This window comes from Cuculus canorus, chromosome 5, assembly GCF_017976375.1.
Source record: "Cuculus canorus isolate bCucCan1 chromosome 5, bCucCan1.pri, whole genome shotgun sequence".
NCBI classification, from domain to species: domain Eukaryota; kingdom Metazoa; phylum Chordata; class Aves; order Cuculiformes; family Cuculidae; genus Cuculus; species Cuculus canorus.
The window spans coordinates 50288242-50304946 of record NC_071405.1 but is presented as its reverse complement, the minus strand read 5'-3'; the positions used below and the strand labels follow the sequence as shown (position 1 = coordinate 50304946).

Below are 16705 nucleotides of genomic sequence, written 5' to 3'. Positions count from 1 at the left end.
GTACCATTCCCTAAAGTCTAGCAGGTAGCACTTCAGCACACTTCTTGTTGCACAAAATGAATAAACTGATGGGCTGAAGAAAATCCTACTTAACTGTCTTGCATGATATTCTGATTTTTAAAAAGGTATATATAAAAATTAACTCATCCGAGTACCATGCATTTTAATACAGCTAAAACCAAGTTCATACTACTGGAATAGAAAAGCACAGATCACACAACAGTGCTCCTAGCACAGCCCACAGGAGCCCAAGTGCAGCGATATGGCACAGATGGCTAAGTTTGATTCTTGCATGTGCAACTAGGGGGTTGCTGAGAAAAGCAAGAATGTAGTTGCTCTATACTTCATTTTGAAATAACATGCCAAAGTTTAGTACACCTTTCAGAAAGGTTGCAAGAACTAGAAAGTGTTCAGGAAAAGCCTTCAAGATTTCAGTGCGTTAAAAAACTTCTCTTACAAGCGAGGGAGTTCAAAAGCATGATCCATTTCAATTTTTCAAAGAGCAATTGCCACTACTCAAGGTTTTTCTTTTGGACAAAGGTTTTTAACAGCAGAAGAGGACTTTATACTAGTAGAGAAGGCACAGTATCCAGTGACTTGTTAAAATTGTAACAACAAGGCAGGCTTCCCTCTTATCCTTCCAATAGCCATCAACATTTTAATCCAGAAACATGGTGAATTCTTTATCACTTCAGATAAATCTCCAGATCTCTTTCAAAAATATCCTTTAGCTTAAATATAAATAGTGGACTTCACACTGGAATTAGCGGGATCTACATAAGGACATCAGAAAATGCAGCCAACAGTCCTGCTTTCCACAATTAAAAAAATTCTATGTTGTCAATATCACTTAAAATCATTACCTATTATACTTGCTGCTGTGAATGCTGGCTCCCTTGGTAAGTTTAGACCCCCTGCAATTCACTAGCTAAGAATACCAGACAAGACAGCTTTGCTCTTTCCTGCTCGTCCGCTTATCTAGGTAGTCCCTGGTTTTCTTCAACGTGCTCTCCCTTTTTGCTTTGCCAGGAGCAAGTGCCACATCACTGCTGAATGGATAGCAACTACCTTAGGGAATCGCCAAGCCAAGGACATGCTGTAAGGAAAACTCAAGAACACAGCTCAAGGTTGGCATCTGTCCTAAATGCTTCTCGATGCATAATGATGCACTCATCTGTGGAACAGAACTTGTTCTCAATTATACAAACAGTTAATAGTTACATGTACTCTTCCAGGGAAAACCAAACTTTAAACTTAGGCAATCAAGTAGAAATGAAAGTGACTTATGGTTATCTGTTTTTAAAATACATCTATGTAAGTCAAAAACTCTGCACATTAGGAGTGTTTACTCTTTATACAAAGCATTATTCTTTCATTTAAATCCATACAGCCAGGACATTTTTTTTTTATTGTAATTGGTCAGCTTGCAGTTTCAGAATTAATTAAATTGAGTGAAGCAACATGAAAAGTCTAGATATACAAGAAAAACTAATATGATTATCAACCAAAAGCCATCTGACTGGAAGGAAGCTGAGAAAACAGTGTCTGTTCAAAAGTCATCCTTGACTGAGTCAGATTCACACATTAGCAAGGTTCCACAAGCAAAATGTGCTTACACAGGCATGAATAGGTACAATTAAATTCTGGTAACTGGAAATTATGCACATCCTTTGCTGCTGGCTTCTTGAGTTTCCATTCTGTAAGTTACTATTCTTAAATAGCAATAAAATGCAAATTACAAGAACTTATTTGCAGATGGTCTTACAATCTGAAAAGTCATCCAATTGTTAACATTCATAATTTGTCCAGTATCTCAGCACCAGAGCAGACTGCACTGCTGAGAAAGCTGGGTTATTTTTAGGAAAGAAGAATAAAACTAACAAAAAGATTTATCATTTCTGGAAGAGAAAAACATTTGACTTTAACCTGCCATCTTTAAGTATGCTATCTTGATACTACTGTGGTTTTCCAAGACCAAATATTTTTTTGCATGCTTAAAGTCTGCCACCTAGTGCTTCAAAGGACAACTTCTGGAAGGCCGTAAGAGAAAACATACTTCATTCATGCCATCTTCAAGAAACTTCACAAATGTTCAAGAGAGGGGGAAAAAAAAAAAAGTTTCTTCTATCTCTAGTTTCTCTTCTATTTCTCATTCCTTTTTACTCTGGGGAATGAAAAAAGTGCTTTGCTTCTGTCTTTAATGGGATTTTCAAAATTTGCAACTCTACATTTTCCATTTTTAATGATCAATGAAAACTTCCAATAACAATGTCTTTGCACTTATTTTATTTTTTTTAATAGCATCAAAGGAATTTTTTTTAATCCATCAAGAGAGGTAAAGGTCCTGGACTGCATGTCAAAGAACTCTGCCTAGGACACAATTCTGGGATTCTTCAGCCCTGTATGAAGTAAGCAAGTAAAGGGAACCAGACCAAATATGAAGTAACTGTAAAATCATACTGTGCGGCTTTCAGTCTTAAAGAAAAGGTCCCTGCTTCCAGCGACGCAGGGATATGGACATAAATTATGTACAAGTGGATACAGTGGGATCCTACAGCCTGGGAAGAATAGTTACAAATTATTATGACTCAAAATAACCCCAGTCAGGAGCTCCTGCTGATGACTGTAGCTGGGCTCATTGCTCTCTGGAGAATGAGAAAAAGTGCCTCTGGACATGCAAAAACCAGAGGAAAGAGAGATAAAGTCTGGGTTCCAGTTGACACCCCTGGTTCCCCTCCCGACAGTCTGCACGGCACAATGGGGTCAGTGAGGAGCTAGCTAGCTCCCACAGTAAACAGCCAGTGAGGCCGGTGCTTTTTATCGATGCTAAAAGGACTCAGACACTTCCTGCCATTTAATCCAGGACCATTTTTCTTTCAAAGAACAGGAAAAGCCTCAAGAGATTCCCACAGTGATCGCGGCTCAGCCTGCTGCCAGGGTACTGGGAACACCGTGTCTGGGAGAAGACAGATCAGGGTTAGGAGAGAGCAGTATCCCCTTTTTCTTCTCATCATCTCTTCGCTGCAGGCCTTCACACCTACTGTTCCATTTGACACTTGCTAAGACTTTAGCCTTGTAAAAGGCTCCTTCGGGACACCAGTCACTTTCTGTAATGCACAGTGCCTGCTCCTGCACATATAAATACAGCTATCTTGTTGTGGAATGTGCCTTCTCCACTTAGAATAAGTTTAGGTTTGAATGCTACTTTCCGCAGAATTAAAACACAGCTGTACAAAATGAGATTTTTATTTTCAAATCCACTTTTAGTTCCAACACCTCCTAAATTAAACCAGCTTTATGGAACACACTCATCCCAAATACCTTCTCAACCAAATTGTTTGTTGCGCTTCAACAACGATTTGCCTAACCTTACAACTATTCACTCACTATTCCTTTAAGCTTCTCGTAGCCCATCTTTATTCTACTACTTTTTGCTGATGACAAAGTCACTAGGTTAAAGTGGAAGTCTTTTCGAGAGAGCATAGTCCTCTGTACATTGGCTACTTTTCTTCATTTCTTTATCCATGCTTTCTCTCGTAATTTATTCCTACACTATTTCCATCCTTTCTGCTACAGGGATTCATTTGCTGTTTCCAAATAACTGATAAACAACTCAATGAATTCCTGAAAAAAATGTAAAAACCATCAACTGTCACTGAACATTAATCTAGGGCAAGCTCATGAAAAATGGTTTCTCCATTACATAGGTACAAACGTGCGTGTGCTTCAAGTGACTCCAAGTACTTATGAGGTACCTTCTTAACCCAGATTGTAGCAGGCAAAAGGCCATTTTCCTTTTACTGTACAGACTTCCCCTGCCAAACATCCTTGACCCAAAAGGGTCTGGGAATAACTTTGCATCTGGCACTGTAAGCTGTTTTTCCTCTTGCTTATCTCTCAGATCTCTAGTACTTTCTGCAGAACTCTGTTCACTGCTCAGGACCATCTTGGGACAGTCAGAGTGTGTCCAGCCCATGAAAGTCTCTGCAGTATTGCCAAGCAAATTTTAGCAAATCTTGGATTACTTTAGTCATATTTTAGGAAAAAAAATGAGTGCATTTACTTCACTAGTACACTGGTACCTTTTACCCACTTTACCAGGAAATAAGTCTTCTCTATTCCAATTGAAACTCAGTAAATCCCTCATGCCTTGTTTTCCAGGTCAGTTTCTGCTGAACTTGGTCCCCAAACCTGTCCTTCTCAGGGTAGACTGCTATAAGTAATATTTATCCTTTCACCAGGAAGACCAACAAAAGACCTCCTGGGTTGACATGAAGGTCTTTCAACACACTAGGAGGTAAGGAATGACTGTTAATTTTCTTGCAATCTTCCTAGCTCCAGCCTCAAATTAGTAATCAGTTGTGAGAGTAGTCTGTGTAAGCAAATCCACCTCTTTTCAGTAATTTGGAGGGCTGATATGTAAAGAGAGGTTTGTAAGTGTTAGAAAAGTTCTAATTAGTCTAATCAGACTTGTTTAGTATGGACTGACAGCTTTACTCCAGACAAAGGACATGAAATCACAGCGTATTTTAAGATACCAGGGTTAACTGTCAGTCAGGAGGAAAATCAAACACCTAATCACCCCTTCAAAAACCAGCAAAATCCGTATCATCAAGCATAATTACCACCGAAGAGTGGATGTCCTTATTTATCTCATCTCCATTCCACAGCAACCTCCAAACCTACCTGGTATCCTAATAAAAGACCAGCCGTTCTGAGGCCTGATCCCTAAGAGCCCTCCTGGATACTCTGGGAAGAACTGGGAGCATTGCTTCAGCCAGTCAGCTGCTAGCTCAGGGGCTCCATGGAGTACACACTGCTTTGCTTCAAGACTTCCTCCTTCCTTTAGTGCCCTGCGCTCGTATTCTGCACTTCGGTCATTGCAGTAGAACTCCAGTGGTACAGCTGTTACCTACAAGGAAAATAATCATCATTAATATTCTTGTTCAGACTTCCCCTCATCCCCAAATGCCCAGTCCAGATACCTTCCAATAGGATAAAAGTCAAACTATTACTGACACATACAAACAGAAGCAGTTCTAGGCTGGGCTTAAAATAAGTAAAGATGCAACATCTTCCCACATCACAAAAAAAGTCCTGTGAACAACCAGGCATGGACTACGTACCTTTTGATAAATAATGCCCTGTGCCAATTCCTACACAACTGATAATAAAGCTGAGAGTGAAAGAATAATACCCTCATAGCACCTCTCATTTTGCCTAGATTTCTTTTTTTTTAAAATGATTTTTATGCTTGCCTTTCACAATCAGGTGTTTCCCCTCCAGATATGAGATTTACATATCATCCTTAACAGAAATTCACATGATAATTTAAAATTAGGAAGATACATAAATTATGACAGGGAAAAAATGAACAGTGTTACAGAAGTGGGCCACAGACACAGTGCAAGTGTGCACAGGATGATCTTTCTTTTTCTAGACATTCTATGAATCCCTCGCCCTATTACCCGCTTCAGTACACACAACACAGCTGGACAGGCCACTGTTGCAAACACAGGAACTCTGATGTCATGCCATGTGAGCTATTCTGGAACGGCTCCATCACTTTAACTTCCCCTGCTCTGCCCCAAATCTGGACAGAGATGCAGAAGGTCCATGTTAGTCGATAGCAGTAAGGTCCTTAAGTAAAGAGTCCATTACAGCAGAGGCGATGTCCTTTGTACAATCTATGGTTTTCTCTTATCTCTCCCTTACCAGGATGAGGGACAACTTCAAGATACTGAAGTAGTAAAACCCAAATGCATTAACTGAGCCACAGTGCATGCCAGGACAGCCTACTCTGCTGGGTTTTTCTTTAGATACTTCACCAAGAGCTAAGCATACGATCCGAAACAAATTCAACAATTACAACACTTTCATGCAAATATAATCACAGCCATTCACTATCTTTCCAATAAAAACGCAGATTGCAAACTTCTTCCTATCTTTTCTGAACACAAGTCTGTTTTGGGCCAGTGTTCAGCACTACCAAAAGCTACTTACAAGCAAGTTTACGATAGAAAGCCAGTAGAAACTTTGATATACTATCGAAAGACTGAGTAACATGTTATCAACTCACTTAAAAATGAAACTAATATTTAATATTATACAATTAACCTTACAGCACAGGCTTATAACAAAAAAAAGTCAAGAATTTGCAATGCTTTGTAGGTTTCTTCACTAATACAGGAAGCAAATATATCATTACTCTAGAAATCATTGTTGCTTTTATTTCAAAAGTACAACTAAAAAAATCATCCATGTAAACTCAAGTTTAAAACATTGTCATGAATCCTAACACGACGTTACCTACAGGACTATGAAAAGAAACGTTAACAAATAGAAATGAACACAGAGGAAATCAAATGTGAAAGTTTTCACATTTTCAAAAAGGAGACAGAGCTGCAAAAAAAGAAACAGTACAGGAGTCTGCAGGGTTTGATGGCAAGCAGCGAGCTGCAGAGTTTCTGGAGAACTGTTGGGGGTGGGAATCAGTGTGATAACAGGATAATTAAAACCTTAAATGCAGTAAAAGAACTATACTTGTATTGCACATTAAAAGCTTTTATGTATTTGAAGAGGTTTTAGTTTTTTCATTCCAGCTTACTCTAGCATGACATAATTAACTGCTACATATTGAGAGCTTTATATATATATATATATATATATATATATATGTAACATCATATTGTGCGAATGAAAGTACTTTAATGACTTAACTAAATGATAAACAATAAAATTGTTAAAATATGCACAGTTTAAAACATTGTACTTTGGAATTGTAAGCTGAAGGGAACAACCCGTACCTCAGGACAGTCTGCCCAATACCTTAGATGCTGGCTTTTCCTCTCTGAACATTTACCAGCTAACTCCAGGTGAAAGAGATTAAGCAAGATCTTCTGGGTGAAAGCCTGTGGTCCACTCCTGTTCTACAGGAGCTCTTATAGGAATACATTCATTTCACAAACGGAGAGCTCTCTTTGCAAGGGCCAAACAATTGTTTAAACAGATTCACAAGCACAACTACAGTACATATCAAATTAAAAACAAAAAAAAAGCATACAAAATCTTGGCAATAATGGTAAAGACGTTATTTCACAAGATACCAAGAGCTATTTTTCAGCCAAGCTGGTTACAGGCCTATACACACTGCCACATGAAACACTGAAAAGTGAAAGGGACTGTGCTAAGACTTTGTACACATTTCTACTAGTTAAAAGTTCCCGTTAGAGTTGATGCTATCTCGTACTGCCATCTGCAGTCAAGGCACAGGAGGGATTTCTGTGGTGAGACAAAACCTCTCATTTCAAAATGCAAACAAGTCTTGTTGCTTGAACACTGATGGACACAACAAACCATGGTAGAGCTTAGGTTGTTTAAGGGACACTACTAGCCACCACATTTCAGTTCATATCTACCCTGAGCAGACTGGAACAAATACTCTTTCAAACACAGACAACTTGTCATATTCATTTCCAGGGCACCTAGGACAGGCAGCCACCACACACAAAACAGAGATTAATTTCTGACACAGAAATATGCCTTGTCTACTGAAATCAATATGGAGATTCATATACCAGGATTTTTAAAAGAAAAACAAAGTCACATCATAAAATTCTACAAGCTACATTTCAGTTCTACCTCACCTAAAGAAGGAGCTGGTAGGGGACAATCTTGAGACGAACTCCTGTGTATGTCTCAGTGCAATTTCTGCATTAACAAAAACTAGTCTTCCCACATAGCCAGTGCAACACTGACTGAACGTGAGGACGTAGAACTATCTTTACTGTCCTCTCCACACTTTTTTAAATGCATACACACATTTCTAGGGCACAGCTCTGCATCTTTTACATGGCCCTACAAGAAAAGAACAACACATTTCTGAAAAAGATTCCAAAGATCTTCCATTCAAGCTTGCTCCTCCTCCATCCTGTCATGGTATAGTTTTTGAAGTTATTTACTGCAGGTTATTTACAGTTATTTGTTGCTGTGATTTTACTTGTAAAAGATAGCACAGTCCTTAGTATTAACCCCTCCTATGTCAAAGCATGACTCTAAAACTGACTGAGTGTAACAGTCATAGCTCAGAAATACATTAAAAAAATACAGTGACAGGGATATATGAATGAATTGCCACATTTTAGCTAGGGTAATCATTATTCCTGCGTTCATCTTCATGCAAAGCTAACCTTTCAGATGTTGTGAGATGCCCAAAACCACTTCTTACCACAATACCTTTGACACGATGGGGTCTACTGACATTAAACAAAAGAAATCTAAACTGAATTAATCAGCTTCTTAATGACAATGCAAGATCCATCCTCCATGCTACATTTTTTCCTCAGGAAAAAACTGCCTGCATAGAAAGAAGACTACCAACACTAACAACCCCTCCCTATGGCTGCCACATAACTATAAGCTCCTATTTCTATCATTCGCTCCATTAACATCCCCAAATTCATCACAGGTCAAATAACAACAGAAGGCTACAGTTTCTGAGAACATATGCGCTCTTTCTGCTGTTTCAGGTCTTCTACACTCCTGCCAAAAGTTTCTAGCAAGAGTAAAACTAAGGCTTTGTATACCTAGAAAAAAAAAAAAGCCATGCCTTCACTTAATCATTTTTATATATCAGCCTAGCCAAACCAAGTAACTTTTATTCACTAGAATAAATGTCAGATATGATCATTCCTTGCCTTTCTCTTCCCCTTCATGTGTAGCCTTCTAAGCCCTTCTTCTCTCTTCCTGACGCAGAACAAGTATTCAACATTCTCCACCAGTAGTGCAAATGTAGGTAGAAAGAGTGACAAATCAAAGGAATCTGATGGAGAAGTGGTTTTTACAATTTACTCTCAGAATAACTGCTTGTTCTTGAAACAGGTAATATGTAGTGGCTGGGAGGTGATTATGTGACTGAGAAGTTCAGTTGGATTCCTGTCCCCTAGAGCTGCAGGCACAAATCAATTCAACTTGAGCAGCAGCCTGGAGGTAATAAGCACAGAGTCCTATTTGCCATTCACCCCTCTCCAGATGTGAATCTACAGTTGCACATGTGGCCCCATTTGATCATGCCTGCAGCAATAACATCAACAGTGACTAAAGAGTATAAATCTGGATGGTCTGGTAATAAAAGTATATTTTGTCTAGCTTTGTCAAGATCCAACAACATGGAATACAACAGACAGACTTATGACAGTCTGTTGTGTCAGCCCAGAAAACTTCAGCTAAAGTAAATGCAAACTTCAGTTGACAGATGATGCACAACCCCAAGCAGTACCACTTAACATCCTAAAGATCTAGAAAATGCCAACTCAAGTAATCCTTATATATTGCAGTTTGGCATTTCCTTTCTGGAGCATAAGCTGAGGCAATGAAAGAAAATTATCGTCCTTTTCAAAAAAGTTTTGCTTCTCAGCCCTCTTTCGTCATCAAGAGTTGGCCAAACAATCACCCCATTCTGTTCATATCAAACCTACACCTCCCCCTTAGATTACTGGGGAAGCTAACCTATGATTTTACTGCTTTGGGTATTAGGAGAGAAAGTGAAATTTACATATCTCAGAATAACTCCGCCTGAGTGCATCTTACAGCTTTCCTCTTCTCTTCAGTACACATTACAGTCACCTCCCCTACGAAAAAGCCCGCTGTTGAATACAGTAGCAAAAGGATATCCTCACAACAGAATCACCCAACCAAAAGAAAGTAAAAGATCATCCTGTTCCAAAGATGCAATTCTGAGGAGATTTAAATTACAACAGAAAACTTAACTTGGACTTACCCGTGGACTGGCTATACACAGGAAGGACGGCAGCTCAGTCACCTGGCAACACCGTACACATGAGGTAGCTGATCTCCTTCGATGTATGACATGATCCGAATAGCCAGTAACTGCTTTACAGTGGCTACTGAACACAAGGTTCTGCAAACAAAATGAAGATTAAGAAGTTACTCTATCTATGAAGAAAAACTCCTAAGTCTTGTAATCACCCATGGGAAAGACAGACAAAGGACATTCATCAAATATCTCTCCTGAAAAAGGAAACTGCATATCTGCTGCAGTGACAATGTACGGGATCTTTGTGTAATTATCAGAACATTCAAATCCCAAAACCATTGAAATCAGAATAGCTTGTATCAATATTTGCCTTTACATTCAGTTGGAGCTAAAACCCAAGGTTTTCCTTCTTTGAACCTTTTGACCATAGCTTTTATAATGAAGGAAGTATAGGAATACGCTAGTAGGTCTGACCTTCAAGCTGTTTTTGTGTATTCTGAAGCACTGGCAAAATGATTTTCGGCAGAGAAAAAAAAAAATCAAGACTTTAAACGAGACTGAACTGGTATCTTTGGACTTTCATATTTTCCAACCTCTTCTTCCTTTCCCGTGCAAAATGGCTTCAAATTTTATCCTTAAGACTTTGAAGGTGCTAGCACAGTTACCCACATATATGAGCACACACCTCTGTAAAACCTGCCACGTTCACAAATGAATCAACGTCCTTTTCATTTAGAAAAATATATGAGGTGACACTGCAGTTTAAAGAAAGGAGAGCTCTTTGAAGATGCTCAACTCCAGGCAGAAGAATAACATAAAATTAGGTTTTCTTTGGTAGCATCAGTTATTATATTCCCTTTTTGTAAATACCTGCCTCAAACAATTAAATAAGTTGCTCATAGAGATAGCCATTTCTGACATTTAGTTTTCACTCTGACTCTGCTATATTCGTAGTGACCAATTGTTATGTATAATTGTTTCCTATAGTATGGAGAGCATTATTCTGTATATTATAGGAAACAAACATAAAAACATAAAAAGAAACAACAGGTATACCTCTCACTGCCTGAGGATGACCTGATAATTCTAGCAGTTCACTTAAGTAAAAGGTAAACAGTATCTAAAGCTTCGACATTGTCCTGCCTCAGTTCCTAATGCACAAAAATCAATAGCATGATATTTTCATTTTACATAATCCCCCAGTTTTGTAAAATCCCAGCATCTGAATTTCAAAACCTCAGATTACCTAATAGAAGCAGACACCTTGTACATTGTGTCAAGCACTGGATATACACATTCCTACATATGTAAAAAATGCTAGAAAACACCCACAGCCACAGTCTTTTACAGATCATGCATTCTGGGCCCTTTTTACTTCTAGATATAGACGCGCTGAGGAAGATGCAGACGGCTAGCACATATAATCTGGAATCCACTGACAAGGGAGAAAAACCAGCCTTACTGTACATAATAAATGCTAGCAACACCTAAGAAATACAATCAGTCAATCCTAGCATGTAACTGGGTCTTTCAGCTGCTAAAAGTGTGAGCTGTCATCTGTAGCTGGCAAAAAGGAAGTTCATATTCTCTGACCGGACATCTCCTCCTCTGTATAGAAGGTGGGAGCATAAAGAGCTGACAGTAGCCTTTCCCTTGACACTCAGCAGGGCTAAGAAGCACAGGGCAAAGCTTGAGCCACACTGGATAATGTGGAGTGATCCTAAACCCAGGCCCTTACTCAGCTGGCCGTTCTTTATCAGAAGAATGATGATTTATGATGATTTAAACAACTACTGCTTCACATGTTCACTCGTGTCTCCATAGAGCCCCTTCTTGGTATCCTAGTTGCCTCTACTCATCAAGATGAAAACAAAACCTCCACTCCAAGTTAGTTTTGCAATCTTTTTTACCATCTGGTCAAACAGACCATCTGCTGAAACAGCAGACTGGGCAACGCAAGGCTTGGGAGGAGGACATGGCTGGGGACAACCAATGTGACCTCTGGCTTACTTGACTGAGGACAGCTGTAAAACAGCAGCACTGCTGCCAAAAAGGGGAAGTCCCTTCCCAGGACACAGCTATGCCACTACTTGTGCTAGATTTCTCACCTCTCACACCCCTCCACAGGCGTATTTAGCTAAACAACTGAACAGAGAACACATTCAACAGATACGAAACAGAAAGCTTTCTGTGGTCAGCTCATGCAGGGATGTGACAGTGCAAACCCAGGTCAAATGAGACAGGAGTCAGCAGCTGAGAGTAACAAAAGGACAGCAAGGGCCAGGGAGGAAGAGTGACTTCTCCCTGCAACAGCATGCTACCAGATGGCCTCAGAACCACTGCTTTAGCCCAAATCCCCTGCCTGCTCAGTCCCTGACCCAGGCACTGTGGGTACAGCTGATTTCATAATGAGGACTCAGCATTGCATGCAGCCACAAGAAGTTTCCAGTAAACCGTCTCACAGCAAGCACTGGGACACCAACTTTGGCCTGGTCATCAGAGGGATTTGCTAACTGTATTTCCTGGGAAGTGAGAGTACAATAAATGGATAGAGAAGAAGCTAACAAACTGGAATTCCAAACCTATACAAGTATGTTACTTAAATCTCTTTTAGAAGCCAATATCGAAGAGCCACTGAAGATGGCTTTAGTCCAATTATAAGTACCCAGGAAGAAATATAAATGAAAACATCCAGGAAGATATCTGAGATAAGAGGAAAAAAATTATTTTTGCATGCACAGAGCATTAGAAGTAGGTCTTCTACACAGGCGCTAATCTAGCTTTTAGTGTCATGCTTCCTGTGTACAAAACATGAGCAGGTCACAGAAGAAACACCTCCCTCTGAATTCCCTGACATACGCACCTGTTGAGTATTCGTGAACAGGGCAGACACCAGATCTAACAGGGATAGTGGCAACAAGCTTCCAATCACTTGCATATATGGAAAAGACCGGGTAAGGTTACAGAAGTGAACACAGTGATGGCTCTGAAATGGATCATACACCTTACTGCAACAGAGCCAAGCACCAAAGAGGATTGTTAAAAAGAAATGTAGTACACATCTACTGCAACCATGCAATCCAAAGTAAGTGCTGAAAGAGGTTTTCCTATACTGCTAACAGAGCTGCACATAAATATGTGTGATTGCTGCATCTTAAGCTCATTAACTCTCCTAATGTTTCATAGAAAGAAAATCAGAAAAGCAAATGAGAGAAGGGTTCATCTCAACAGATGAGATTTTGTATTAATTTAAATCAATGCATATAAATTAATACACATTACGGAGATGCTGAGTAAGGGGAATGAAGAGACCACATACTGCAAGGGAGTTCTGTGTTTACATGAAGATACTCATGCTGTCTTTAGACATATGTTACTTCAATTTCAGAAAGATTCATTAAAAATAAATGTGGGGTTTTTTGTGTCCTGATTTATTTTCAAAGTTTGTTTCTTACATCGGAAGTGCTGATCTGAGCAGTTAAGAAAAGCCTTTCCAGATTTATACCATTTCCTTTTTCCTCTGTTTCTCCCCCTTCTAACTCCCTACATGTCCTTATCTCACAAAGCCCAAGAGGAAGGCTTGGGGAATTTTATATTGAAAGTTTCTCAAATTTACACTAAGATAAAAAGGTGAGTTCATTTTCACTCATGATGAAATGAGTGCTGTTAAAAAACAGACATGTAAAGTGCAGCTTTTTTCTCAACTGTCCTTTTGGTTTTGTGCCTTTTCTTTTAAGATGTTCTACATGTAAGCTGTGCAAAGAAAATTCTGCAAATATAGCTTTTTTACAAGTGACTTCAGGAGGTAATTTTTCAAACATGCAGGTTGGAAAACAGTTCTAAAGAATCTGTCACAACTGTAGGGCTAAACTTCCTTTAGATTTTCTGGGGTTATCACAAATGCACCGTATTGCACACACTGATTAGCTTTGCTCCTCAGGTGGCTGTTTTCTATGTAAAAGGTACCAGTTGTATCAGTCATTGGTTACAGTCACAAGACCTGACCCCCTGTGACAGGGGGGTCTCTGCCTTTCCTAAAGAACAAGTTATTAGGAGAAACCAAATAATATGTTGCCACGTTTTGTTACATGTGGGTAGCCTGTAGCCTATTCAAACCTTTAGATTTTATTGTTAATATTGAAACATACACCTTTTAATTCCACATCTCATATTTAATATTTACAAAGTTAAGTCACCTTCCACCCTTTAAGAAAATATAACTTTGATTTTAATATTTATACACATTAACCCAAAGGCAGTGTAAAGATCTAGATTGTAAAAACTAATGTTATATTCTGGAACTGCATACAGCTTTTGATACATCTTCTGCTCCTTCACTGTTAGGCTGTAACATTTATGACAGCACATTCTTCCTTAACCATACCAAGGAGGGGACAGAGCTAAGGTATAGCTTCAGGGTTAAGCATTGCACAGTATATAAACAGCTAACACAGCATACAAATGGCTAAATGTAACCTTAGAAAAAACTAACTGAAATCAAATTGGCGTACCCTAGACATTTTATCAAGCTAGAATAGAAACACAGAATATTTCGACACCAGCACAGCCAGAGTTAACTGGCATGCACACTCAGTTGGCTTGGTCTTTGTTTGATAACTAGGAGGACTCATTTTGTTGGCTTTGCTGTTAACGCTGCAAAATATGACACCAAGCCCAAGGTTGGCTTCCTACTGCCTATGAGTCTTCAATTTCAACTTCCTCTACACGCTATTCAATTGAATTCTGGCTACCTCCTTTCCCCTTTCAGACTCAGGAACAGAAGCAATATTCCCTAGAGAAATTTGGCACGACCTCAGTGTTTGAGAAAAATTTTTTTACTGCATATCTGCTAACTGCCCTAGATGCTTTCCTGACCCTATGCTAGCACTTTTGTGAACTTATTTCCCAGTGAAATTAATCAACAGAGCTATAACCTAAGGCAAGAAACCAACAGCAATTTAGTCATAAAAAGACAAACCCCTCACATGCATGCCAAGCAAACAGCCTTGCATTAAACAGCAAGATGAACATATTTGCAGTCTACTAGACAGTGGCAGAAGCAAATTTCAGAGTAGAAAGACAATGCTTGCACACCAACTCGGAAACATTGCTAGGCTGAAGTCTCTTCTTTCCCCACTTGCTGTAACAATCTATTGAACCGGAGACGAAAAGACTTGGTTTTAGTTAGAAAACAAGCATCTTGCATGTAGAAAACCTATACAAAACTCCTAAGCTTACCTGTAGAATCATTAGTCTAGTTCTGCTGCTCTGGTGATATTTTCAAGACTTCTAATTATATTAATTTTTACAGCAAGTTTTGAAATGTATTTGCACATGGGAGGAAGACAACAGTCAATCTATTTTTCTATTAATCTCTCTGAACTTTATTTACTGTCTCTAATAAAGCAGATACTAGAGTCATCCCACTTCCAAGTTTAGTTTCCTCTGTTTTATAAGAATAGAAAGATTTCATCATGAAGATTTGCTGTCTCCACACCACAGCAATTTTGCTTACCTGCAGCAAAGTGCAGCTGTGCAAGTTAGGGAAAGACAACGGGAAATTTACATCAAGCAAGAAATCCCTGTTCGTCAGAAAACGTGACCCCAGCTGTTTCTCCCCTTCTGCCTCCACCCAGGAGCGCATGTGATGGAGCCTGTACGATGCTTTCAGAGACAGGAAAAGAGCTAACCATCTGAAACAAAACACAGTAGATACATTTATTCACTGCTTTGTGAAAGAAAGGCTTGAGTATATTCATAACACAACTCTATTTGGTTCCTCAGAATTTCAGGCTTACAGTGTCCTAACTTGAAGGACATAATTTTTTGCTAAATATCTTCCAATTATAATATTATTTACATTTTTTTAAGATGGCTTCACTGAATCCAAATTATTAAATCAGAATACAATTTGAAGTATCCCATTTAAAAGGATTGAGCTTGAGTTAGCCACTACTAGTTAAAATTGCACTCTCTGACTTCTCTGGTCATAGGTCCATATACAAATTACTCATAACAGCCTTCATAACAACTGCAGAATTTATCATAAAGATCACTCAAACAGATAAGAGAAATCATGGCATTGAAACAGAGAAGAAACAGTAGTCCAAAACCAGCCACAACAATCAGAGAATATTACACTTAAAGTCCCATGCAAAACCCCTTTATTGATTTATAAAGACTTGCTTCTAATCTCTCATTTCTTACAGTCACTACCTAACTTCAGCCAGAGTACTGTCCACTGCAGAGTACACTGTAACTTAAACAGATCACTTCCCTTTCCAAGATAACGTAGTTCACAACACTAAAAATCTATTAACCTAAGCCTATGCCTTGGAATTCCATTCTGTATTAAAACCAGAACATACAGAAAGTAGACAAATACGGATTGGAGCTGAAGAACAACTATCACAACACACGCTTAATCCACATGTGTTAAAACATAGACTTAAGTGTAACTGGCAAGCATTGCAATAAACTGGCCTTCAAAAGTCTTTATAATGCCAGCAACCTACAGTGTGATCTCAAGCAAACTCTTCTGCTGCCCTTTGACTGTCTTGTCTATTTACAATGTCACATATTTGTAAGAGAGTTTTTCTTTTGACAGACATAAAAATTTTGTCTCACCTAACGGTGCCCTATGCCTGCAGGAACACTCTAGAAGTTGCCATAATATTAGATAACAATAGATAAACGATAATATTAAGAGGCATAGAAAATGCAGGTTGACAGAGAGATGCCTCTAATGTCACCTGTACTATGAGAAAAATAAAAAGTTGTCCTCACCTGGCTAAATGTCCCTGATTCATGAGGTTTGCCATTTCCGCTGGAGAGACATCAATAAACCGGAGGAAAGAAAAACAGCTTTCTTCATTGATGCCTACATCACAGAAATACTGAAGTTAGGCCAACATCTTTCAAAAACACACA

General features: G+C 39.0%; 1 protein-coding gene across 1 annotated transcript in view; it reads right to left on the bottom strand.

Annotated features, from left to right (window-relative positions):
• Positions 1-16705, bottom strand: part of INO80 (INO80 complex ATPase subunit) — a 70291-nt gene that overhangs the window by 18373 nt on the left and 35213 nt on the right. Inside the window, exons 23-26 of the mRNA XM_054067642.1 lie at positions 16562-16655; positions 15291-15468; positions 9779-9919; positions 4687-4912 (exon numbers count right to left, since the gene is read on the bottom strand). Of these exons, the coding sequence (XP_053923617.1) occupies positions 4687-4912; positions 9779-9919; positions 15291-15468; positions 16562-16655 (639 nt within the window). The remainder of the gene's footprint in view (positions 1-4686; positions 4913-9778; positions 9920-15290; positions 15469-16561; positions 16656-16705) is intronic.